At 49.2% G+C, this 27,185-nt stretch overlaps 1 protein-coding gene across 3 annotated transcripts in view; it reads right to left on the bottom strand.

Moving 5' to 3' along the window:
• Positions 1-5,876: 5,876 nt before the first annotated feature.
• The window catches only part of Rnf144a (ring finger protein 144A), a 104,149-nt gene continuing 82,840 nt past the window's right edge, over positions 5,877-27,185 (bottom strand). For all 3 annotated transcript variants that reach the window (XM_040730785.1, XM_040730784.1, XM_040730783.1), the window contains exons 6-10: positions 21,858-22,065; positions 18,072-18,219; positions 16,554-16,643; positions 9,802-9,892; positions 5,877-9,471 (exon numbers count right to left, since the gene is read on the bottom strand). In XM_040730785.1, coding sequence (XP_040586719.1) covers positions 9,371-9,471; positions 9,802-9,892; positions 16,554-16,643; positions 18,072-18,219; positions 21,858-22,065 — 638 coding nt within the window. In that variant the 3' untranslated portion in view covers positions 5,877-9,370. The remainder of the gene's footprint in view (positions 9,472-9,801; positions 9,893-16,553; positions 16,644-18,071; positions 18,220-21,857; positions 22,066-27,185) is intronic.

Raw genomic sequence — 27,185 nt, 5'->3', positions numbered from 1 at the left:
ATCGATGCACTAAACTGCGGGTGACAAAAGATGCTTATCAACTGAAGCCACTGAGTTTTGGAGTGCTGCCTTATTTATTAGTAGCTATCTGGCACATTTCTTCCGCTTTATATACATTAGCGTAAGTTGGGAAACAATGACTACCATGTGCTCTATTAAAACATGTGGGACATTTGATGGGCTTGGAGAGATAACTCACTTGTTGCTCTTGTAGAAGACACAGGTTCGGTTCTCATTACCTACATGGTAGTTCACAACCACCTGTAACCCCAGTTCCAGGGGGATCCAACACCTTCTTCTTGCCTCCAGGGGCAGCAGGCATGCATGTGGTGCATTTACGTGCTTAAAATACATACATCTTAAGATACAAGTGATATTTGCTAAGCACTTCCTTTCAGGTAGATCAAACACATGCAGTAGACACTGCATTAAGTGACACACACTCCTTTCTACCAACCACCCAAATTCTAGCACTGTCCTTCATTCTTGGGGGAGCAATGATACCTTTAGCAGAGGGAATGTAGGAGGAAGCCGTAGGCCCCAGTACTGGGCCTGAATCATGAGCTCCACAGGGCAGATGTGCCTAGCGGTGCCAAGCGTCCACGGATCCTGGCAGCAGGGGCGCCGACCTTCAGCTGCGTTCATAAGCTCGCTATCTGGTCATGGAATTCCACCTTGGCAGGGAAATGTTGCCCATCGATGCGGGAGATAAGCCCGTCTTCAGGAAAACCTTGGCTGGGGTTTTTATTTTGTTCATCTTGGAAGAAAAAGCCATCAACCACCTCACCGTGCGCTTGGCTCCCCCAGGCTTCCTCAGAAAATGATTAATTGCTCTCTCCATAATACGAGCCTTCCAGGAACAATAGAAGCAGTTACTAGGGGCTATTCATACACATTCAACTGAAGCCTGGTGGGAAGCTAAGCTCCCATCAGGGTTTCGTGCTGTCACTGGCAACCACGAACCAACTTAGAGGCGTAAACCAGGCAGAATAACATTGCCAAGAAGGAGCTCGGAGAGCGTGGTGGAGGCACCACGCGCCACATTGGCTTGGATGCTGAGGTCTGAAAAGACGGCAATGTCTTTCCACCTGTGACCACGGGTGGGGGTTGTCAAAGGCAACTAGAGTAGAGTTACTGATGTCATCGAAACGGGTTTGTGTTCCAGGTGATCCCTCAAGTTCCATCTACCTCTCCAGAAACCATCTGTGCCCCACTCACTGAGATGCTATGGAAACCAAAGGGGACCCTTCTGTTCACAAGGGAACCAAGTGCGGGAAGGAAAAGGGACACACATGGAAGTCATTGCAGCTCCATGAAAGTGCCAACACAGTTCTGTTGTGGCAGGAGGATGAGGAGGAGGGGAAAGGGAGGAGGAGGAGGAGGAAGAGGAGGGATTAGCAGATGCAGGCGAGGGCTGAGCAGGTGTGGTGGACAAGCAGGTAGGGGAAATGATATATAGCAGAGAGCATCTCTGCTAGGTCTCTCGGAGAAAGCCAAGGGTTCCTCCAGGTAAAAAGAGAATGTGAGAAAGTCTTCGTATCTCTGTGTGTCTGGACAACACTGGAGCCAAATGGGAAACAGCAATTCAGGGCTCCAGAAAAATTCACTGGCCTTTCCCTCCTCCTCACTCTGGGTTTATTCTGCATGAAGAGGAGAAGAACACAGAGGACACTGGGATATTAGTCTGTCTCAGTCTATCTATGGATGACAAAGCAAACATCCAGCGTGGGCCAGCTGTGGTGACAGCCTTGGAGGGTCTTATCCACCAGGGACAGCTGTCTCTGGAGTACTTAATTATAGACATCTTTCTGGGAAAACAGAGAGCCAATGCCATCCAACTATAGTGGTGTTTTATTGAGACTTTCAAAAGCTCCAGGGAAAGAGAGAGGTAGAAAACAGAAGAGAAACACAAGATGAATCAGGAAAGAGGGGGCTATACTTTGGGGGTCAGGTCATGATGTTATTCTGATTGGCTGAAATTTCCAGATGATGGATAATTCTTCAAAAATTTGTGTCAGCAAGTTTTTGACATCAACTGAAGACCTTAAACATAGGCATAGCAGTATTTCTTCCATGGGATGTTCAGAGCACTAAACAATGACTTAAAAACCACACACTCAATAGCAGGAAGTAGGGTTCAGAGAGACAGCTCGGTGGTTAAGGGCACTGGCTGCTCTTCCATGGAACCGGGGTTGTATTCTTAGCACCCATCTGGCAGCTCAACCTGTGTGTAATTCTACTTCCTTCCAGGGGATCAGATACCCACACGGACATACACACAGGCAAAACACCAATGTGTGTATAATAAAAATACAAATCATTTAAAAATGTAAAGCAGGAAATGGGCTGTAAGCACTTCCAGTTACACAATCTGTGCAAAGTTTCTTTTCTTCCTTCTTAACTTCCGTCTTTCCAGTTCTTTTCTCTTTGGGAACAAGGTTTTACTCTGCAGCGCCCGCTGGCTCAGAGCTCACTGCCTAGCCCAGGCTGGCCTCAAACTCCCGCTTCAGCCTCTCCTGTCCTCTCATCCCCCTCCCCCCACCACCATTTAACTCCTCAATCTCCACTTCCTAGCCACCACTCCAAGAGGCACTCTCTGTGCTGGGTCTGTTCCCTGAAGCCATTGCGTCTACCCAGAGATTCCTGCTTACTCCTTGGCCCTGGGCAGATGTCTCTCTGGGGAAAATGTTGGGATTCTCTTCAAGTTCCATCCTTCCATCCAACCCAAGTGACTGTGGAAGTGTGGAGGTCTCAGGCTCACCCGGTGGATGGGCAGCAGACTGAATCTGAGTTCTCCACGAGTATTAGGGATCATAAAGTTTCACCCAAGTCCCCACTCAAGTGCAGATGTGACTCTGTCCTCACATATCCAAAGCTGATGCCCTCGGTCTTCCCCCTAATGGCTGGACATTCATTATCCCTTGAGGCTTGAATGCAAAACGAGCCCCACTGGTGTGCTCGAACACTTGGTCCCAGGTACTGGTGCTGCTCTGGGAGGTCCTAGAACCTTTAGGAGACAGACAGGAAGCGGGTCACTATGAGAATGGGTGACAGCTGGTTCTGGTTCTTGGTGTACCCAAGACCTAAGGACTCTTAGATGCAAGCTCCCGCTGCCCTAAGTGTGGCCACTCCAGGCACCCCTCCTTGTCATAACCAAACCTAAAGCAGGAACCCTATTTTTATACATTTCATGAGTTTTTCTTTCTTACACCTGTGAGGGTATATGGCAAGAGAACTTGGGGTAGGGTGGGGGAGCTCTGCAAGGCTTTGCCAGACCCCAAGCTGAATTCCTATGAAGAGAAAATTGAACGTTATTGTATATTTGGGGGACAATAGCACAGCGGCCAGACAGCATATTAGGGCGAGCCAGAGATGTGGCCCCCACCCTGCCCTCCTGTTCCTCCCTCTCCTAGGGGACAGACACTGCTTCCCACTTCATTCGTCCTCCCTCCCCCATGGGCTGCAGGTCATACGGGAAGCAGAAGAGCATTTGGGAAGATCCCAGACACACAGGCGGGGAGATGCAAGGTAATCCAGGAAGCCTACGGTGCACCCACAGGAAACAGAGGAGGACCCAACAGTAAGAAAGTCGGGCATAGCCTCCGAAGTGCACCCCTATGAGGTGGCTTCAGTGTACTGGTTCTTCACTTGAGGAACACGGGTGACCCCCGGCGTTTGACATTATCAATCGCACTGTTGATTTGTGCCTATCTTAGAAATGCTGTGTCTGGGACCGTCTCCCTCTAAGCACTCTGGGCTTTCCCCGCAGAACACATCCTCCGCAGGGATGTGCAGGTGCATTTGTGGTTATTTTGCAAAAAACGGAAACTTGCTTTGTTGTAACTTTCTCTCTGGGGCGGGGTGGTGGGGGTCTCTTTTCATTGTCTCTGTCTCTTAATTGGTACTTGTTATAACTCCCAGTTTAGTCTCATCTGCAAGTTTCACTACGGCTCTGATTGCTCCTTTGTCGTTAATAAAAACATTCGGTGATTATTTACCATCCATTGTGCACTGACAATGGCTTAGTCGTTCTGGAGAGGACTGCATTGTGCTCTGAGCTATGGCGGTTTCTCGGCCCTGAAAGGTTCTCCTCAAATAGCGGAGCACAATTGGGCTTTTGTCCTTTTGTGGATCCCAGACGAGTTACCACGGAGGATCTGTGTGCTGGGTGGACTCTGCAAGCCAAATCCCCAGAGTCTCTCACGGGAGGGAGTCCACCAGCCTAGCCTGGAGTTCCTCATCTACTGTAAACAGTAGTTAAGAATTTGTTACCTGGGGCCTGGAGTTATGGCTCTGTACATAAGTGCCCATTGTACAAGTGTGAGGACCTGAGTTCAGACCTCCTGAACCCAAGTAAAGGCTAGACACAGGGGCATGTGTCTCTAGCCTAGTGTTACGGGGACAGAGATAAGCGGTCCCAGAAGCTCACTGGTCCACCAGCCTTGTTCAATCAATGAACTCCTGATGCGAGTAGCTGGTTCTGTGTGTCGTGCTGCCAGTTACAGACAGAATTACGTTCCCTTAAGACATACCAAAGGATGCCAGGGACCCATGAGCGTGTGATCTTAGCAGCAAACAGGGTCTCTCTGATGGTAAAGTTGAGATTCTCAGTGTGGCCATGAATATCAGCCACAGGCAAGGCAGGGGTGGGGTGGGGGACCAGACGAAGATGGAGGCAGGATATGGTGACATATGTGCGTGCTGGAGAAGACCAAGGGCTGCCAGATACTGCCCCCAAGAGGAAGCAAAGAGATACGCATGAGCCTTCTGCACTGCCCTCAGGAGGTCCCAAGACACTTGCATCTGGACTTCCCACCCACTACCGAGTCTGTAATGGTTAATCTCCATTGCCAACTTGTGGATCAAGAAATACCACCGTCACTAGGGAAGCACGCCTTTGAGTGTGTCTATGAAGACGCTCCCACAGACTAAGGGGAAAAGATCCATGCGGGAGACATGATCTCATAGGCTGGTGTTGACCATCAGTCTTCATTGAATCACCACGGAAACAGACCTCTGGGATGTATCTAGGAGGATATCTCTATCAGGGTTTAACTGAAAAGGGAGGAATCACCTGGAACGTGGGCAATGCCATCTCACAGATGGGGCATGAGCCAAAGTTTTGGGGAAAGCAAGAAGAGCATCAGTGCCGGGCGGTGGTGGCGCACGCCTTTAATCCCAGCACTCGGGAGGCAGAGGCAGGCGGATCTCTGTGAGTTCGAGGCCGGGCTGGACCGACAGCCTCCAAAACAACACAGAGAAACCCTGTCTCGTTAAAAAAAAAAAAAAAAAAAGAAGAGCATCAGCATTTCAGCATTCGCCCCTCCCTCTCTTCCCACGCCAACCCCACTTGCTGACTGCGCGTGCGTGGATGTCACGAGACCAGCTAGCCGCCCCACACTCCTGCCGCCATGCTCCCAAACTGTGAGCTAAAAGATGTCCTTCCCCGCCCTGTTTCTTTGGTTGGGAACTTCATTACAGCACTGAGAAACCCTGACGAAGCTGAGACCCGAGGATGAATGCGAAGGGTGTGGGAGCAGAAAATCAAGAATGCCAGCAGCTTCCTCTCGTGCCTCCTACTTGGTAGAGATGTCAAGAGTCTCAGCCCCATGCTCACGTGTCACGGCCTCTGCCCTCCATCCTCCACTGTAACGGACTGGACTGGCATCCTCTCCAACCATGAGCCAAAACAAGGTCTTAAGTGGTCTCGTTCAGGTATGTTGTCATGGCGATGAACACAGTCCCAGAATACAGATGCAGGAACCCCCCTCTCCCCTTCTTGCGTCCCCCTCTTCCTCTCCCGCCTCCCGCCGTACTCATCATCCAGTCTTCCGGACAGTCAACGAAGCAGCTACAAAAGATGGAGCCAGGCAGGATTTACAAAAATTCACCTGTATTCCAGCCAAAATATCTTTAAAAAGGAATCCCTTCGAAAGGGGAGACAGACTACGTAAGACACAGTACATTTAAAATATGTATTGAAATTATAAACCAAACGTTTCCATAGGACTCTAAAGTACAAATCACAACATGAAAAGGCATTCACACAGCTCTTATACATCACAGTGTTAGTGGTACAAAGTGTACTCACGTTTCAAAACCACAAACGCATTTTCTCTTTTTTTTTGTTTTGTTTTTGCTTTGTTTGTTTGGTCTTACCACCACTCGTCAAATACAGAATGTATACGTGTGCACGTGCGTATGACTGACACATGCATGTTTTTTATACAAGATTAAAATACACCCAAGTCAAAGTAAGCAAAGTATAAAAAAAAAGTCAGGCACATGGCACACAGCTACACCTAATTAGAGGGCCCTGGGATCTTGGAAGACAGGATTATACAAGCCAGGAGGGCTGGAGACCATGGGGTCTCCAGCAAATGTCACGGGGCATCAGCAAATGTCTAAACATAAGCCCTTCCCTCCTGGGTGAGTTTTTTGGCAACAGCCAGTCACAATCTCTTTACCTCATTGAACTTCATAAGGTTTAGGTTCATTGTAAGGGAGAAACAAGCTTTGGTTTTTTGTTTTTTCGTTTTTTAAGGAAACCTTCATGAAATTGTACACATGCAAAATGGTTTCCCTTGTTGATTTCATTGTGATTTACATATACATATTCACAGGTATGTTTATTAATCTGTGGGAATCTGGAAAGCATAAAAGGTAAGCCCTCCCTCATTCTCTCCAATCCCCTAATTTTTAAAGGCGGCCAAGGGAAACACTTCTAATTCGTAAAGTAATCTTTCCCTTTTCTAACTCCAATGGAAAAGATAAGTTCATCTAGAAGTCAAATGATCAAGGCTGATGATCCTTCCTCCTGTGGGGGGGAGGGGGTTGTGTTTAATGGGGAACCTGGCCAGGGTCTCACACCTGTTTTATGGGACAATAGGCTGTAGAGAAGATTTGTTCTCCTCAAGACAGGTACCCAGGTGGTGAGGTGGGCCATAACTCATGGGATCAACTCTCTGACCCCACATGGAGCTGGCTCCCTGTCCTCCACGAACACCTATGGTGATTTTACCTCTGAAGGTGTCACCCTGGTGAGCATATGAAGCCCCAGGATAAGCACACTCAGCAAGACTGTGGTGTGGTCAGCCACACAATGGGCCTCAGATAACCCACAGGACATCAGGCCCTCAGTGAACCTTACTAGACAGCCCCACAGCCTGTCACTGAGAGTCTTTTCCAAAAGCCCAGGACTGAACCACCTTCCATTGGGAACACGGCCTGTCTCAGGGAACTTGATTTTCAGTTCCGACAAACCACACTGAGCAATAGAAACGGTGCTACTACTGACCACAGAGCACTTCAGGCTCCCCGGGACTGACAGCAAGACCAGCTGCATCTGGGGGTCATCTACACTATTCCACACACGGTTCAAGCTGGACGCCCATAATAAAGGGGTGTGGTGGTCTCTACTAAAAGGACTCCCACGGGGAACAATGCAAGTTTACATATTCCGGTGTGATCTTGCTGGTGCTTCTATAGAGGGAAGGGACAAGCTAGTTTTTATTACTAAATCCAACTGAGTAAGTAAGTGTGCTTGACACGAAGGCTCGGGGCAGACACGGATTCTCTGGCCACACCTGGCTGGCCCCAGCATCGATGCGGTCCCTGCCTGTGTCCGGTTGGTCGTGTGCTTGGGAAGGTCAATCCCTGTAGGCTGAGGTGTGAATAACAGGTGAGGTTTACAGAGGTGTGTGAACCTTCAAAAGTCTCCAGCTTCGATAAGGCAGCCTGTGCTGCAGCCTGGGAACACAGCCTCCCAGAAGGCTGTCACTCCCACCCTAAGGACAAGGACGAATGCCACTGAGCAATGGAACTGATCAAGGCAAGCAGGAGGGACCATGGTGGTGGAAAGTCTGCCCAGGCTGACTGCCACTTCTGACGGGCATTTTAAAGGGTGGTGGCCAAATGGTTTCACATACAAATTGTGGGCTTGGGGGGGCCTCAAATTCATCCAGTGACTCCCATAAAGTTGTTATTCCTTTCCAGGAAAGCCATGGTTTCCCCATGTTTCCAACCACAGAGGCTCAAGGTCAGGCTTCACCTCGAACGAAGGTCTCAGAGGTCACACTGACAAGTGAACTTTAAATCTCAACGTGCCCCCGGCCCCGGACTTTCTGAGTATGGTTTCGGTATGGACTGAGTTTCTAAACGGCTTTAGCTTAATAAAGAAAATCAATACCAAATGGTGAGAGGCCAGAGGTTGTCTTACCTCGTTCACTGTCAACTGAAAATGAAGAAAATGGAGTCATTTCTGGGCAGGCAGTGTCTACTAGCAGAGTCACACAAAGACAATGGCTGAGGACTCTGGGTTTCCTTTACTCCTGTGTAGGATGCTTAAGGAAGCCTTCAGACCACCTCCCTCCCTGCAAACCTCTACACCTCCACCCTACCCCTGGGAAGCTCGTTGGGCTGGAAAGTCAATTCTAAAGGAAATCACTCTCTCCCATTTTCAGAGTCGATTGGTGGAGTACATGTGTCTTATTATCTTGTGCTTTGTTGACATGGAAACACACAGCCCCCGGAAAAGACCGATTCACAAACTCCCCCACAGCAGCATAATTGAGTGAAACAGGGTCCCTCCCTCCCACCCTTCCTTTCATTCTTTCTCTTTTTGTTTTTTTTCCCCTAGCAAGAACAAACCGGTTAACTACAGGGTTGGGGCTGTGTCCTGCGAGCCACATGATTTTTCAAATTACCTAAAGCATTCGAACAATGCAAAGATTTCAGAGAGTTAACACCCAACTTCCAAGAGTTCCCCAGGGATGGATGACTCGAACTCTCCTCTCCGCCTACCTGAAAGGTGGGTCAAGGAGTCAAAGCAGAGTCATTTGGAGTAAAACTATCTCAGAGTGTAGCATGTGGTTTGAAGATACTCAAAGGCATTTGCCACCGCCTGGGAGAAGGGGGACAGAAGGAATGGGCTCTGTGAGCTGAACTGGAGAAGCAGGGAGAGGGGAGTGATCTAAAGCCCGAGGTGACCCTTTACATGTGTCCATATCTTCAAAGAAATGCAACAGGGGTCCCATGTGGGTAACAGTACACAGCTCACGACATTCTAACAGTAATTACAGCAGGTTCCAAGAAGAACACAAAGTGTGCATAAGGCTTTCTGTAGCTCCTGGGAAAAAAAGCGATCAGGCCAGAAAAGTCATTTGTCTACAACTTCATAAAATGCACATTTCGAAAAAGGCATAGGATGGTTTATACGCACCTTGTTGATTTTCACTATTTTCAGTTGACAGAAAGGGGAAAAAAAAGCCTTCTAAAAAGGATTTTACTAAATGCCTTTAGGAGTAAAAACAGTTGTCACAAACAGAGATTTTTCTCAAGTCAGATAATCAGGTGCTGGCTGAAGAGAGTCCTAATTCTCGAAGACTTCTCCTGACAACGTGGTGCCATCTTGAAGCCAAGGTATCCCCTTGTCTGAGTGGGTCTCGTAAGCTCCCATGGAACATTTCCAGTCTATGGCCAGGGAGATAAAACTGACTCAGGTGCAGCTGATGCCACCTCAGGCCAGCTCTGTAGACGCAGAAGGACTCTGTGGGATGTGCCCCGCCCACTTGCGTCTCGCCTCCCCCACCCCGGAGGCCACACCCGCAGGCCTCTGCCCACTTGCTGAGGTCATCCCTGAAATCTCTGCAGCTCACTGGGGCACATAAGGCAAGAAGCATGCTTAGTGAGAGAGGGGCTGCTGAGGGGTAGGGGAGCCCCGCGTCCTGAGGCAGGGGTCTGCTCCAGCATCACGCCGTCCTTAGGTGGGCAGTGGGTCATCGTCCCCTTTACTGCACTTACATTTGCAGCAAAGGACAAAGGGTGTGGCCAGGAGCAAGAAAGGGGACGCCACTAAGAGCAGGAGCCCAAATCCAGCAAAGATTCCCACCACCTTGAAGGGAAAGAGAGAGGAGAGGTGAGGAGGACTGGTCTGCAAGCTCCACAGCCGAAATTGAAACCACACCACCACCCACCATTGCACCCACACTTCCAATCATGTATCTATCTATCCGCCCATAGGCCCACCATACAGTTTGCCCATGGTACCCATTCATCTCTTCAACTACCCACCATCCATGCGCTCATTCACCCACTAACCCATCCAGCCATCCACCGGGCCACGTGTGGATCCATCCGCCACCTACCCTCATCGGACCAGGTCTTAAACAGTCACCCATGGACCCCCCTCCTCCTGTCTCTCCACCCAACCATTGGTTCGTCCAATAACATTCCTTTCTCATTGCTCTCCCTCCCTTCCTTTCTCTTCTCCCTTCACGACCCCACCCCCACCTGTTTTTCTGTGCATTCAGACAATTACCAATTTCTCCTAAGCAACCATCATTATTAGCAGGGCCATGGCCAGCGAATACAAACGCAAACACGCCTGAGATCCGGGCGCCCCAGGAGAACACAGTCTAGTGGAAAGACTAAGATTTCATCAAAGGCTAATACACCTCACAGGAAGCGGGTTCAGTTCCAGGCAAAGGTCACCCAAGAGACAGAGGCCTAGCTTGGCTAGAGGACAGTGTCCTGGCTGAGGTGACAAAGATGTCCAGATGGTTTAGTGTATAAGAGGGCAAGGACAAGACCCCTCAAATGAAGAACAAGAGTGACAGGGACATGGGACATTAGACTACCCTTGCCTTTTTGGAGTTAAAAACCTAACATGGACCCTTATGTATTATTATTGTTATTTTGTTTTTCAAGACAGGGTTTTTGTATAGCCCTGGCTGTCCTGGAACTTTCTCTGTAGACCAGGCTGTCCTTGAACTCACAGAGATCCACCTGCTTCTGCCTCCCCAGTGCTGGGATTAAAAGCGTGTGCCACCCCCCCCAGGTATAACTGGCAGATGAAGGCCTGCTGATGTTTACACCAGGTAGTGGGGCTGTTTCATATGAACACAGTTCTCTTTTTCCCTAGCCTTACTTAGTTCAACCCCAGGCTTCGTTCTGAAAGCTGAACGTGGAGTTAGGCTGCCACCTAGTGCTCAAGATGATAAATACAAGACTTCCCCAAGCCTGTTTTTAACAAAGGATCCCTAAGGTCCATTATAAAGCAGCGAACATTCGTGAAGGAAAGAATTTCTTCACTGGAACTTTTCCTGGAGATGAATCACACACATACAGATACGCCACAGTGCATGCAAGCATGGACACACCCACATTTATAAATAAGATCACATTTGATAAAAGACATCACACTGCAGTGATAAATGAGGCAGTGAGGACGTCGAGCCTTTGGATGCTCATTTGATAAGCATAGCATTGGTGGTGGGATGGTACCAAGCAGGCCAGGCGATATGTTAAAGTCACGTGAAGACTGTAGGAGCTGGAGAGAAGGATCAGCACTTAGGACTGCACACTGCCCTTACAGAGGCCCTGAGCTGCGTTCCCTGCATTGGTGCTGAGCAGGCCACAAACAAACGCCTGCAATTCCAGCTCTAGGGGATCTGACGCTGTCTTTTTATCTCCCACTCAGATGCACACACACACACACACACACACACACACACACACACGGACACGGACACGGACACACGTATGCAAATGATGTTTTAAAAATATTTTCAAAAAGTCACTTGTGCACTGATATTTGAGGCCCATGAGAGCAGAGTGAGGTCACCCAAGGTCATCTGGAGCTCCTAATAACCCCAGCTGAGCAGCAGCAGGTGACTGCGGGGCCCCGTCCTGTACAGTCAAACCCATGAGTGTACCCTCACACTCTCGCCAATGAGGCTCCATCTCATCTCTGCACCTCACCTGCCTGTCTGGATCTGCACGCTGTTTAGTAAGCTGACCTACCAAGCCACTGCCCATTGGTTATGGGTGGATGCTGACGTCACCAGAAGGAGAAGAGAGACACAAAAGTGAGTGACACAAAAACATTTCACTCAGTGATGCTTTCAACGCATTCTGTAGCACCTGAGACTGACAATAGAGTTTGGTTTGAATCAGAGGGTGGGGCTAGAACTAGCTGACCAAACTTAACCATAGAGGTCTTGGGGAAATGAGGACAGATAGACACAGGAAGTAGTAGGGCGGGGCTCAGAGAGGGTCTTCATCCTTTTGGATGGAAGAACAACAGAGATAGGAGGTCACCAGCTACTTCTCAGCCACTCCTCTGATCATTCAGGTTCTTACCCCAATATACCATCAACTGAAACTCAACTTATAGCTCATAGGATGTCTTTCTGCCCAGTCAGCACCAGAGCCAGCCCAGATACCACCACCTTCTACTCCTGTTTATCTCCGCAGTAGACCTTGTCAACCTGAATAGATGTGTGCATATGTGCGTGCGTGCATGCGTGTGTGTGTGTGTGTGTGTGTGTGTCTGTGTTTGTGCACATGAGTGTAATACCAAGACAAGGTAAATTGTGCAGAGCCTTGAGAAGATAAGGGAGTTTTCTTCATTCAGAGCATGCGGTTGTGTTAGAATTGACAGAGGTACGGTGAGTAAAATGTAGTGTGCAGTACTTTACGCTTAGAAAACTGATATAAAGCTAGCTGCAATGTCTCCAAGGAGCAGAGTCCACCAAATCTGCAAGAACAATGCTACCAAACTTTATAACAAGGAAGAGTAAGGAAGCAGGGACCCACAATACCAGCATATTTCACACCAAGGACAACACCCTCAAACACTGTGGTCCCAGTATGCTGGACTTGAGGTCAGTCGTGACTGCCGTGGAGGTCTGAGTTGAGCAAGACCCTGAGCCACAGAGAGATGCATTCCTGGAATCCCATCTCTTATGAAGTTCTCAGCAGTGGCCCCATCTGTGGCAGTGGGAAGGTCTACCTGGCCTGTTTGCAGGGTTGGCGGGCCACTGTCAGGACTTCAGTTGATGTAGAAGCAGACAGTGGGCGTCCAGATGCCTGTCAGCACAGCAGGGTGTCTGTCGCATGTGTCTACCTATGGGTGTTGTCAAATCAAAGTCAAAAGCCCAGGCTTAAGATGTGCTGCAGGCTGGGTGCTTTGGAGATACTGGGTGCCAGAGACAGGACTGGGGCAGAGGGATGTGAGTGGGAGAGAGGGGCAGGAGAGGACATCAGGCTGTTGTCAGGCTTCCCGCTTTGTAGAGGTGGGGGTGATGCTAACTATGATATGGGGGATCTTTAAGTTAGACCCCCTGCAGCATTTTATTCTGGGGCTCTAAAACTTAAGGTTCCCAGTGTCAGCGTGAGCCTTTCCCACAGCACCCACTGTCTCTCTTCCCAGCTCCTGTCTGACCCAATTACCGTTACATCCCCCAAATGCATAGTGGCACTGACCCATCACGTCGAGTCTCTGCCCATGCTTTCTCCTTCTTTAAAGTGGGTTTTGTTGTTGTTGTTGTTGTTGTTGCAAGGTGAAGCCTTCAGGACACATAGTCTTATACAGCAACCCCCACCCTGTCTCATTATGCTTTATTATGGTCTTCTAGCCTGGATTATCAACAGGCTGTGTCCCTGCTTCCAGTTTTCACACTGCCTTGCAATATTATGAGAACCCCCGATCCCAGCCTGTCAACAGGCAGCATTAGGGTTGCTGGATTTCATTCAAAGTTTCGCAAATGGGAAGATGTGACCAGCAATGCAGGAGCAAGTGGCCAGCAATGCAGCAGCAAGCTAGAAGGACAGTAGCAGGCAGGACTTCAGTGAATCAGGCAGAGGAAGTGGGAGCTTTCTCTGTGATGGACCCGTTTCTGAAAGGCAGGCATAGGGGTGTGGGGGGCCTCTTGAGAGCACAGACGTCCCCTCCAGCCACTGTCTACATGTCCCCTTTCACACCACATCTGTCACGAGGCTCTGCTCCCCACATAACAACTGCTTCCATCGCTGGAGCTTGTCTGTCTTTTCATCAGAAGCTCAAGCAATGTCACCACCGTGCCCACACCCAGATGTTCAGTCGTCCTCTGGGTGGGAACCCACAGGCTCATTATTTCCACCTCTTGTTGGTTCACCAGGAACAGACCCTGAAGAGCCAGGACAAAGATGGTGGCTACCCTATCTCGAATATGCTACACATCCGGGAAGCAGCTGGAGGATGAAGGATGGGGACCACGCCGTGAAGCCACACTAAGGTCCACGCTTCACTTTACCCGAGGACCACTTCTGAAGCAGGTCTCGGCTCAGGGAACAGGACCAGGGCATTGAGGTTATACGGATGAACAAACTCTTACATTGGGGACGGGGTGATGTGTGAAGAGGAGTTAGACAGATGCAACATCCAGAGGGGAAGGCAGACGTGAGAGCAACCAACATGATGGGGGCACAGCCGATTCCTGAGGAATGGGAGGTGACGTCGCATTTTCAAGTCAGATGTAAGGGTCTAAATGGGCTGCACAGAGTGCAGGCGGGATCGCAGAGCTGAGCACGGGCCGGAAGCAGAGATTCAGTGTTAGTGAAGAGCGAGGCTGTGCAGACGCAGGAGAGCAGGGGAGGTCTTATGCCAAACTCATAAACACAAGAAAGATGTGGCCCCAGACCCTTCCTTACTCTAGACTACTGGGCGCTCTGTAAACACCCAATAAACGTGTCACGAGGATATTGATGACAGATGATAAGCCTCGGTCTCTCAGTGTCATTAGCAAGTCTGCGGAGGAAGAGCTAAGACGGGAAGCCTATCCCAAGAGGAAACGGGGGAGGTGTGGCTGGATCCAGAATCAGAAGGCTGGCTGGGGAACAGGGCCGCTGTAGGCAAGCCACCAAGCCAGGCAAAGCAGAAGAATAAAGGGATCTTTGGGGGGTCATGTTGAAAAAGGAGTTCTTAATTGGTCTAGATAATCAAAGGCCGGAGTCAGATATAGAGGGAAATGCTGAGAGATCAGAGAGAAGGAGCAAGCCACAGCACACCTTACCTCCTAATCGTCTCAGCAGAGAAGAGAGCCATTTCCTGTTTGTCCCTGCTTATATCCTGTTTATGCCCAGCTACATCACTTCCTGTCTGTCTGTACAGACCTCCAGACCTCTATGGTTAGCTCCATTCCCTGACCCCCAGACAAGCTTTATTTGTGCAAGAAAGATATCACCACAGTCAAGGGCACTCTGTGGTACATTGGGTTTGGATAAAACTGAAAGCTGCAGGGACCTAGCACAGGGCCTGGTCTTGCTGGAAATGCACAAAGTATGGGGCACAGGCCTTCCATGGACACAGTCTCCCTCGTGGACAGCCACGTCTGCCCTTTGCTTCTGTAACTTCACACACTCGGGTCACTGTTGAGGCGACCTTCCCTGTCCTTGAGCCCTGGTCTGCACACTGCTCTTGACCAATCTAGGTCTAATTTCTGATATCCTCTGCTCCCTTTCTCAAGACCTGTGTGTCTCTGAATTGCTGTGTATCATACAGAAGCTCTCGTTTTCATGAGGACAACTGTGCAACTGCGGGTGACATCCCCCACCCCCACCCCTGCCAGAGATGCTGATAGATGGTGCTGTTTGGAAAGCACAGAACCCCAAAGCAAACCCCATTACCATTAGGCAATGAGGAGGAGGCATCAGCTAGGAGCACTACCTGTTCCCAAATAACACTTTACAGGAGATCCCCCCGGCCCTGCTATGGACACTCATACTGGTGGGCTCCCATCCCCATCAACCCGGAGCTAAGAGTGCCATGGAAGTGTAGTTACAGTTAGACGCAGTCCCAGCTCTAGGCTGGTGTCCAGAGAGTGGATCTCTGTCTTCAGATGGACTGGCACAGTGACCTCAGAGGACTCCTGGGAAAGAAGCCCCTTCCACGGCAACTAGGGAGTATTGCAAACTCCACTCTCCTAACCCCTTCGTAGTTCCCAACTTCATTGCAAATAAAAGCCATGTCTGCTAGGTTCCACAAAGCCCGTGGAGATGCGGCCTTGCTAAAAATCCCAGACTAACCCCATACTCCCTGTCTCACTATCCACATGGATCCATCCTTCCACAACCCAAGCACCTCACCTGCCCTGTCCCCTCTCCTTTGCCCCGCACATACATGGGTCTACTCCTGGACACTCAGAAGCAGCACTAACACAAGGAACTTTCCCACCCACGCCATCTAAGAGCCCTGCCCAACCCCTCACTCATAGCTTCTGTATGTCATGGGGAGTCTGCCATGTCACCATCTCTATCCTTTGCACCTAACAGAAAGCAGGCTCCATAGAAGAATGTCTTAGAGAGGTGGCTGGCACACAGGTGACAAATACCACTCAATATTTAACTCAACACTGCTGAGTCAGCTGACCCAGGAGCCACTTAGAAGCTCCGCAGACAGCAGACATGTTCCATTACTTCCCCCTCGTCCTTTTCTGTTAGCAACTTGCTTGCCTCTCTCAGGACAGCTCAAGGTAGCTCTTCATCAGGGACCAAGAGTAACAGTATGGTCACCAGGCAGGTCATGACCAAAGTCACAATTAAAATGCAAGCAACAAGTCTGATGCTAGACACCAAATGGGCACTGGGCACATATTCGAACACTGGGCCAAGGCTATCAACATCACTAGAAAGACTTCTAGAACACACACACACACACACACACACACACACACACACACACACACACACACCCCTTTCCTTGAGGTCAAAATTCAAGGTGAGCAGCCCCTTACCTGTGTCCGATGCCAGATCACTGATGCCCGGGAGTGGCCCAACTTGTTGCGACAAGGCCCCTTGTCATAATGTATCAGGAGGAAGTCATCCTGGAAAGGGCAGATAAAGGTCTACGGTGAATGTCGGACTCCAGCTCTCTGTAAGTTTTATATCCCAGATACACAGTATGAGGGCACAGGCAAGAATGACAGGGAGGGGGAGGTGCTGAAACCTTGGCCACCATCCCTTTCCACAGAGCAGGCAGAGGGAACTGTTAGCCTCGTTCCATTGAGGGAGTCTTGGGGCCAGTGTTGAGCCAGAGAAGGGTTCTCCTGGGTATAATGGTGCCTCTGGAGCTTGTTCCAACACAGGAGACTGAAGAGGAAGATCGGGTTTTCTCTGGACCTGCCTCTGTCAGTTCCCACAAGACCAGACCAGCTCCTACCAGGCCAGTGCCCCCTCGGTTCAGATTTTGAGAAACATTTTGCAAGGTTTCCCTTTACTCAAGAACCAGTCCAGCAACCACCCTGAACCCCCACGTTCTCCCATGTTTATAGTGAACAGGCATCCTCTCCCGGTGCAGAGAACTGTCTGCTCCATGTCTCCCTCCACGTGGCCTCTCCTCACATTCTCAGGACAGTCAGTCACTTCCAGACTGTCAGGTTGCTGGGCTCACCGTGTTGGTTACCTCTTAGAATTCTAACCACTCAGGGTACCTCAATGTGTATCAGAACCACTGAGTACCAGGAGACAGGTGGTCTCTGCTTTAGTGCAGCTCTCCAGCACCTGAACTGTGAGAAATGGATGTCTACTGTTTATCACCCAGTCTGCGGTACCCTATCATAACATCCAGGCTCATCAGGATTGGACCTAAAGAGCCAGACCTTAAGACACCCAAAGCACCTCTTTTTTTCTTGGTAACAGAAGGATGTGAGCTATCTGCGTGATCAAGACCATTCCAGCCTCTCCCCAGGCCCTTAAGATAACACATGTAGCCCATCTCTAGATCCTATCTCCTTGTTAGAAGTGACATGCACACATGTGCTCGGAGAAAAGCTTCAGTGTAATTGTGTCTTCTGGTGCACACTGGATTGTGTTTTACCAGGAAGTGTTTTCCCAAATTGTACTGTGATTAAATATGACTAAAACAAACTGTCCAGGGTCATACTATAGAAGGGTGAACCAGCACCGGCTATGCAGTCACATTGAACCAGACTTCCTTCTTGCTACATGTGGAGAATGACTGGTGTTTTACAGAGACCCCAAGGACACTCTTCAACATAAAGCTGAACCTGAAGCCTGCCCTATGCTTCTATACCCAGCACTAGTGACCAAAGCCTGCCCTAAGCTTCTATACCCAGCACTAGTGACCAAGCTTCACCCCTGGGAACCATAAACACAGAAGAATCATCCCCTGATGCTACTTCTCTGTGACCAGCGTGGCCTCCAGCTTCCCTGGAGCAAGCATCCCCAGCTTCCTCTCCCACATATCTAGACTCGGGGCTCATGGCTGCCATGTGAGGCGGCGCAGTACTCACGTCCAGAGACTCCAGGCAGTACCAGCAGAAGGCGTGCTTGCAGTTTTTACACATCATCTGTGCACAGCCCTCATCCCGCTCGATGTACACCCTGCACTTGGGGCAGCGCTTGATGGGGGCGTCGCCCTCCTCCATCTTGAAAGCAGAACTGTGGGAGACACACTATGAGAGTCACACAGTAGAGATCAAGAGAGACCCAGATGCAGGGCAGGGTTGTGCTGGGAGCACCTCAGAGCACCTCTCTACTGCAGGGACCCCAGATCTCTTGTTACTAAAGAAAAAGAAACAATCACCCTAGAAAACAAACAGAGCAAACCTGCTGGATTAAGGTAAAAACAAAACACAAACAAGGCAACACCAGCACATACCTAGCTATATATTTCTACAGAAAAACTAATATATAGCTTGAAGCTTATACTGGGGAGAACCTGAGGAATGGTTTTGGGGCTTCAGAAATGTGTGCATTTTCCAAAGAACGGATAATAAATTTTATGCACTTTGGTCTCATCAGGAAAAAAAAAGTTATAAACATACACACATGAAGATACGCAATTGTTTCCGAAGGTCTGGCTGGCCTGTTTGTCACTACCGTTTCCCTGAGAACCTACGACGGAGGTTCAATGGTTATTATAGTTTAAAGTCTGGTGGCAGATGCTAGCTCCTCCGCAAGCTAGCTATAGGACGCCTCTACGAGCCTTAGTCTTCAGTGTGGGCCTAAGAAAGTATCCTCTTGTGCAAAGTAGCTGCGGTTTGGATGAGAATGGCTGCCATAGGCTCTTACGTTTGAATGCTTAATCAGCAGGGGAGGGCTTGAGTAGGATGAGAAGGGTTAGGACATGTGGCCTTTTTGGAGTAGGTGTGGCCTTCTTGGAGGACACGTGTCCCTGGGCATGGGCTTTGAGGTTTAAAAAGCTCACAACATGCCCAGTGTCTCCCACCCCATCATCCCCACCTGCAGATTAAGATGTAAAGCTCTCAGCTACCGCTCCAGCGCTAGGTAGGTCTGCTTTCCACCATGACGATCATGGACTAGCCCACGGAAGCTGTAAGCCAGCCCCCAGTTAGATGCTTTCCTCTGTAAGAGTTGTCTTGGTCATGCTGTCTTTTCACAGACATGAGACAGTGACTAAGACAGTAACTGGTTAAAAAGGAGCAAGAAGTCAATACTGTTAATTAATGTTTCAAAAATAAAACAGGTATTTATGCATGGCTAAGGAAGATATCCATATCAGGTTTATTTTTCTTTGTTTGTTCTTTACAATGGCTAGTCTCTTAAATACACATTCATGACGGCATCTGGAAGACTAAATAGTAAAGGCCAAGAGAAGATACCACAGATTCTGGGGGTGCATACTGTACTGTGTTAGAACCCGCAGCATCAATCCAGTATGAACTGGAAAGAGATGGCTCCCCTTGGAGTCAAGCAGTGTTTGCAGAGTGCAACCCGTCTGAATGCACAATTGCTGAAGTCAAGCCATGCTGCAATTAGCAGGCATCTTGGCAGTGGATTTTTCCGAAGGGCTACAGTATGTACAGGGGTTAAATGGGGCCAGAATGTGTACAAGGATTAAACGACACCTCAGCACAGCCCATCTGATGATTAGCAGGGAACACACTCCCTATGATCGTGTCCTCCAGTTTCCTAAGTATCATGAGGCACATGCTCCTGAGTGAATTAGGTTCTGTTCTATCCACTGATAGAAGGTGATAGGTTAAGAAATTCTGGGAAAGGCCAGGAGGATGACTCAGTGGGAAGGGTATTTGCCATGCAAGCACCAGGACTGGAGTTTGGATCCCAAGAACCCCTGTAAAAGATGGGTTGGTGTGGAATCTTTCTACAATCTCAGCACTAGAGACAGGTAAGGACTGTGTATCCCCGAAGCAAGCTGGCTTGCTAGTCTAACTGGTTGATGAGCTCTGGGTTCAACTGAGAGACCCTGCCTCAAAATATACACTGGAGAGTAATCCAGGAAGATACTCAGTGTCAACGCCCACCTGAATGCCAGGACTGCAGCATGTGCCACAATGTCTGGTGTAAGCAGGGGTGGTTACTGGACATGGGGCTTCCTGCTTGCTAGGCAAGCAGTCTACCGACTGGGCTCATCTCCAGCCCCTGAGGAAGTTTTGTGGTAAGGAAAATGCTTGGGCTAGGAGCCTCCTTTATTCCACTAGAAAGTGTCCTCCATTCCTATTACTCTGGCTAAGAGGGAGGAGTCACTCACTCACTCACTAGGGATTACTCTTAGGGACAAACAACTGGACTGCTTCCCTGAGTAGATGCCTCACCTGCTTCTAGCTCTCCCCTCGCTGGAAGTCAACTTATGCCAATTACTTTTTTTTATTTATTATGTATACAATGTTCTGCATGCATGTCAGAAGAGGGCACCAGATCTCATTACAGATGGTTGTGAGCCACCATGTGGATGCTGGGAATTGAACTCAGGACCTCTGGAAGAGCAGTCAGTTCTTTTAACCTCTGAGCCATCTCTCCAGCCCTGCCAATTACTTTTAATCAAGCTATGTAGCAAGGACGTTTCTTCCCAGGGTCTGGAAGCTTCTATAACCTGGCATCTAAAACCAGTGACCTAGTATCATATGGCTAGTGTCTGGCGGCTAGGATCAAATGCCCGATGCACGCCGGGTCAAACAGCAAGCATGCGTTGCCTCTGTCAGCAGAAGCATCAGCCATGGGAACAGGGACCTACAACATAGCAAGTCCTGGATGGTGGTTCATGCATCCACGCTGCAGCAGGAAAGCAAAGGATGCCGTCACCAAGCCCGCCCTGGTGACAGAGCTGACAGAAGGGATGATAGCCCTGTGCAAAGGGCAGCAAGGAGGCTCTGGACAGGGGACATGGTGGGAGAGGGACCTGTGGGCCTGGGGACAGTGTACAAAGTGAAAGATGACAGATGACAGTGCTGTGCTGGGAGAGCAACAGAGGATCTGTGGCTGGAACATGGCTGGGGTGTCTTCCTGAAGATGGGGAAACAAAGCTAACCAGAGACCAGCGGGGCAGCTGGGGGGGAGGGTGGGGAGGGAAGGGTGGTGACAGACAAAGGAAATCAGGGACCATCGGGCAGTCATGCTAATCTCTTCAGCATCAGCACGGCCACTTTGCCTAGCTGAACTACATGACAGTACACATTTTGTTGGGGAGGGATGCCCCTGCTATAACCAATTTCTTATGGTTCACTCTGTTGAATTTTAAGATTTCACGGCATTGATTTACAAAGTCCACCTAGGCAAACAGCTGGGCTGTCTGACTGGAAGGAGCAAGAGGGAAGAAATTCAGCAGTTAGTGTTTTGCCAGATTCTAATAGACCCAGTTTTAGAGAGATGCGGAGCTCTTAGCTTCAGGTACCCGTATCAGTGATCTTGCTTGTCACCAGCACTCACTATGACCATTGTTCTTACCCCCACACTCCCATTTCAGATCACCTCCAACAGAGGAAAAATTGCAGGTACCAAAGGACTTAATCCGGGCATGTAGCCCACAGTGCATCTCTCATCCCACGTAGGGAGTAGGGAGGGGTTCTTACACATCTTTACATTACCAGACACTTGCACTGTAGCTGGCAAATATTCTCACAAGTAAACCACAGGTGTGAAAGAGACTCAGGAGGTGGACCGTGTACTGAGGCCTGAGGCCAGTGACTTAATAGTCACATGCTCTCAGGTGGCACTTTCCGGAACGAAGCCTACCTCTTCTGCCAGTCACAGCCCCCAGCCCATGGCTCTCAGCCCCCCAGCCCATTCAGTCTAGCACAGCTCCTGCATAGCCGTACCTGGTCTCCCCAGGAAGGAAGGTGATTGGCATGGTCTCGGGGCAGCCTTGGTCAGGGTGCCAGCGGGCTTTGCACGCGGAGCAGAATTCCATGTCGCAGGCTTTGCATTGCACCAGCTGGGGGGTCTGCATCCCTACGTCCTGGAGTTGGCACACGGCTTGGCAGGTGGATGCTGGGCACCATGTCCGGCAAGGGTCAAAAAGCACCTCTAGCACAAAGAGACAGAAGATAAAAATCAGATTCAGGACATGGCGGAAGCTGGGGAGGGTGAGCGTGGAGAAGACCCTCTGGGGGCACCGACTAAGGCAGTCAGAATGGAAGCCATCCAGGTGACCCAGCCAGATACACTCCAGAAAAACTGATCCTGAACCCCATGTTCATCCAGCTCCACCCAAGCCTCTCCCAGCTTTTCACCCTCGTACCTGGCATGCTGAGGGCTCCAGCGCCCGCCATCAGTTCCTTTTCATTCTGGAGAAGTCCTCACCCAGCCCAGTCTCTCTGGGTGCCAACATCACCAGATCCTTGTCTGACCTGCCCACCCTCCCCCATGTTCCCACCACAACCAGAACACAGTTCCTGAATTCCCGTGACAGCCAGTGCCAGGTTCACACACAGACACTTGCAAATCTTTGTTGGAAGGTAAAAAGGCAGGAGGAGGAAAGGAAGATGTTGCCTTAGTCTTACTGCCTTTCTTCCTGTCTGCGGTGGCATACAGAACCACGGCTTTTGCTATGGCATTTCCAGAACTAGGTGTTGTATTTTGTTCACAATTAGTCTTCTAGTAGGGTGATTCACATGACCAAGACACATCCTCTTGCCAAGTCTAAACCTGGGTAAAACTAACAGCTTGTGTTCCCTGCAGATTAAGCCCAAGCTACTGCAAAGCCTTTCTTAATGGGACTGGTCAGGAAGTTGAGTTTAAAACCAGGATATGTGGCATTCCATCCTTTACAACCCGATCCAAGCCCTGCATTCATGGCTGCCCTCCAGAGTGAGTCAGTCAGGCATCCAGCTTTCTCTCCTCTCTAGTGGACTTTAAACTTACACCAGGTGTGGTAGAAGACACCACCAGGAGGCTAACATTCTGACAGGGACCACGGCAGGCCAGTGGATGACCCACTGTTCTGGGAAGCACTGAATTTTGATGGGCAAATGTGCAAAAGTAGCTTGCTAAAGTGCAAGGAAAAGGGTGTTTGCAAACATCCTGGCCCGACCCCAGGTAGCCAGACGTGGCTGTGGCTCACCTGCTTCAAGGACGGGAACTCTACTCATTGGAACACCCGGCCGACTGAGAGCGGGGAGGGTTGTGATGATGAGTGTTGACTGATCACCTCACACATAAGCCTCTGCGCACATCTCTGAGGCAGCTTCTAAATTAGGACAATTGATGTGGGAGGACTCATTCTAACTGTAGGGAGCATCATTCCCTTGCACTGGGGTCCTGTGCTGAATAAGAAGGAGCAATGAAGCTAAGAACAGGCATTCATTCCTTCCTGCTTCTTGACTGCAGATACAGTGTGACCAGTTGCCTCCCATTCCTGCCACCATGACTTCCCCACTGGGGTGGGCTTACAGAACTTCCAACTGTGAGTCAAATAAACCCTCAGTTCCAAGGTCTGAAGCTGCAGAGTATGTGACCTCATACGGCTTGTGTGTGCCTTTCCATGGGTTCCTTGTCCCTCAAGAACACAGGGCACTCTGGGCGGTGCCGAAGGAGCAACCCTGTCAAGTATAATCTCAATAATGACCTTACCCTCTGTAGTAGAAGATGGCCAACCTTTGTAAAGGGCAGGGTAGGGATTATTTACATCGATAGGGACCATGTGACTTGGGGGTTTCTGTAACATCTACTTGGTTTTGCTACTGGGGTTAAGAGCCGACTACCATCCATAAATGAAGGTTCTGAGGAAACCTAAATTATAGTAGCTGGAGGTAGGAGATGGGTTGGTCTACTAGGCATGGCAGCTGACCTTTAATCTAGTGTAACTCCTTGCCTTATTTATTAAGGTAAGTTCATCAAAAACATAGAAGTATATATCTTGTTGACATGAAAGCAACGGCCAGAGATGGTGCATGTGACAACAGGGGGACTCCAGGTTTGAGAACCTGCTTCGCACACTGACTGGACTCCATTACAGTACTGTGAAACCTCTGAGATGCCCCTGACTCTGAGAATGAAGAGCAGCTACTGTCCAACCTGGGTGTCAATGTGCGCTGTCTGAAGAAGGTCCCCGTCCACAGAACGTGTGGATATGTGTGGAGACAGAATTGGAACACATGGAGAAGAGTTGACTTTCATCCCTGGGATTCTGAGAGCTCCCTAAAACCTCCCAGCCCTCAGGTGCATGCTGGGAGGAAATCCTCAGGGAGCTCCCATAGCCCCCAAACCCTCAGGATTCTCTCTGCTAGCAGCTCTTCCCCTGTCAACACACAACCTCAGATTCACCAACCTGGTCTCTGTGCATGTGATGGGGGAGCCAGTCTGGCCTCAGGCCAGTATGATACACACTATCTGCATAGCTACTGAATGAAGTTCTGGGGAGAGGGGGACACGGGGACTCAACATGCTGAATGTGTGACACGGACCCAGGCCTCTGACTTTCTGTTTAATGTCATGTTCTAGTTGAGCCTTGTTAGGAATAAAGCTTCCTGTCTCAGACCCTGGGTACCCCTATGTCTTGCCTGGTGACACTCCTTTGCTCTGGAAGCCCTAGACATCAGTGGGGTATAGGACGGGCTTCTCTTTACACACTTCTGATAACAGTGAGAGAGCCACCCTACACCTTTATCACGGAAGGCCCATTCAGCTGTGACACGGAAAGGAGACCTAAGGAAGGTTTCCATGGTAACAACTCCAAGTCTATGACTGGTTTACCCAGGGCCATAATCTGGCCTTACCTATTACCACACGGAGAGATTCCCTACAGGCAAAAGGGAAGTGATCTGCCTCTGAGCAGACCACAGCATCCTCCTTGCGCTGTGAGGCTGACAGCGCAGCCCCAACCCCTAGCGGAAATCTATTAATACACTCATTGTTCTTCCCGCCGCTCAAGTCTTCCAGCTGTGCATACAAACAGGAATCAGTCAGTAACAAAGCTCAGGGCAGACAGCGTTCACACGCTTCTCTTACAATGTATAAATGTGTCTCCCGGCTTCCCTGTCACCAGCGTCTATTAATTACTCATCGTCTATGCTATACCGCATCCTATATAGTGTATCATATCTATAATATTATACACACACATGTATGTACATGAGATATGTTAACATGAAGCAAGCTCTGCTTTCTCGGGGAGCAAGAGAATCCGGATATAACTCCACTCTGCCAAAGACATACTAGTCCCGCAGAACTACTCTTCAGGAGACTGGGGTTAGCATGAGTCTCTTAGGGATCATAGGTGAAGCAGAGACCCAAGAGATCTATTAGAAAAAAACGTCCAACCACTTTTCACAAGTATTCTGAGGGACCAGCACCCAGCACACCCTCATGTGCTCCCTGCTGTGTTGGCTGATTCACTTAGTAACCCGGTCCTCATCTGAGGTGGTGGGTTACACCCTGTTGGGAAGACACTGAAAACTGAGGACTCTGGTTATTGTTAGGGTTGGAAATGTGCCCGGCCGTGTTATTAATCACTCTGAGATTTTCTTTTCTTTTAATAAACAAAAGGACGACGTTGGGATACAGTGCACTTCTAGACAGACTGGAAAGAGACACATGTAGCTTTCCATGGCACACGCTCAGAAGCTGCAGGGCAGGCACACCCAAGAGTGTGTTCCATGAACCTTTCTCTAGACCCTTTCCTTACCCAGGTGCTAGAGTGAGCCCAACGGGACAGAAGGTACTAGAAAGCAAAAGGAGTAACCCAAGAATTGTCCCTGACCTCCAGATGGACAAGACTTCAGGGGGGAGAGATCAAGAATCTAAAATGAAAATCCAGGCTGCTGGGTCAGTCGAGACACACCAGGGCTAAATAAAGAGATGTTTGAAGCTTAAACTCACTGTAGGCCTTTCTCTGTAACTAAAAATGTTAGAAAATCATCTGAATGAGTTCCCTCCCAAGGCATCCTCCATGAGCTAAACTTTGAAGGAATGAAGATTTCTGATCACATGTCTAGGTTCATTCAAGGTGCTGGCTAGAATACACAGCTGTCTGACTTCTAACATTCCATCTGGCCAGCACTTCAAATCGTTTGAAAACATCACTCAGCATTAAGTTGCTAAGATTTTTTCTAGTGACGGTTTTCCGTGTTTTTCTAACCTAAGTTAAGGTGATTCATTTATGATGGATCCAGAATCTTTTAGACGAAGCCAGAGGAAAAAGAAAGCTTAAAATTATTTGGTTGAAAAACCTACCCAGCTTCACATTTGAATTAAATTTGATGTCAAACAAAGTTCATGCTCCTGTGATACAAACAATGCCCAGTCTCCGTTAAGATCCCATGAAAATGGGTTTAAACAAGTCTGAGGTTCTCAGATCCAAATGAATCGACTCTATAACTCCCTGTTCTGTCTTTAATGCTGCATGGCATTAAGTTTAAGGTAAGCTGCCCCAATGTGAATGATGTCTGCCCTCAAAAGAAACAGACTCTGGAAAACAAAATTTGAAGCTGTTAAAAATCCTTATTCATCTTGTAAAATATTAATTTAATCTAACTTTATGTGTATATACGTAATTTTAATGTGTGTGCCCTGCATAGATATATGTGAACCACACGCATGTTATGCTCACAGAGGCCAGAAAAGGTCATCAGAGCCCCTGGAGCTGGAGTTACAGATGGTGGTGAGCCACCACCTGTGTGCTAGGAACCAAAGCAAAGTCCTGTGCAAGAACCATATCTCAACTGCTGAGATAGCTCTCCAGCCCCAACTGAGTTTTGAATTTATCCACACATATACATACACAGGTATATACACACACATGTATATACACATGTGTGCATGCATTGTAATTTTGAGTAAACTAGAGAGTATCTCTAGCATTTCTCCTGCTTTCTTTTAAAACCTCAAACTTTTGAGCATCCACACCCCTTTGTCACTGCTGCATCCTGCCCTGCATTTCGTGTTTCCACGGAAGCACGTCACCTTGGGATCTGGCTCAGCAGCAGACCTCAGATCCAGGCTCATGGTGTCACTGCAGGGTGGGAGCACTCATGGGTGCCCTCTAGATGCTCTGTAGTGGGAGCACTGTACCATCTCCCATCTACTCTCTGCAGGTCTCTGAGAGCAGAGCTGATGGGGCCTGTAGGTTCCTTCAAACGTCATTTTATGATTGTAAGATGAAGGCCTTGCTCCCAGCATCCTGCATGCCTCAGTGCCTAGCAACGTGA

This window comes from Mesocricetus auratus, unplaced genomic scaffold (assembly GCF_017639785.1).
Source record: "Mesocricetus auratus isolate SY011 unplaced genomic scaffold, BCM_Maur_2.0 Super-Scaffold_100024, whole genome shotgun sequence".
Classification (NCBI taxonomy): Eukaryota; Metazoa; Chordata; class Mammalia; order Rodentia; family Cricetidae; genus Mesocricetus; species Mesocricetus auratus.
This window is presented reverse-complemented; position numbering and strand designations above follow the sequence as displayed.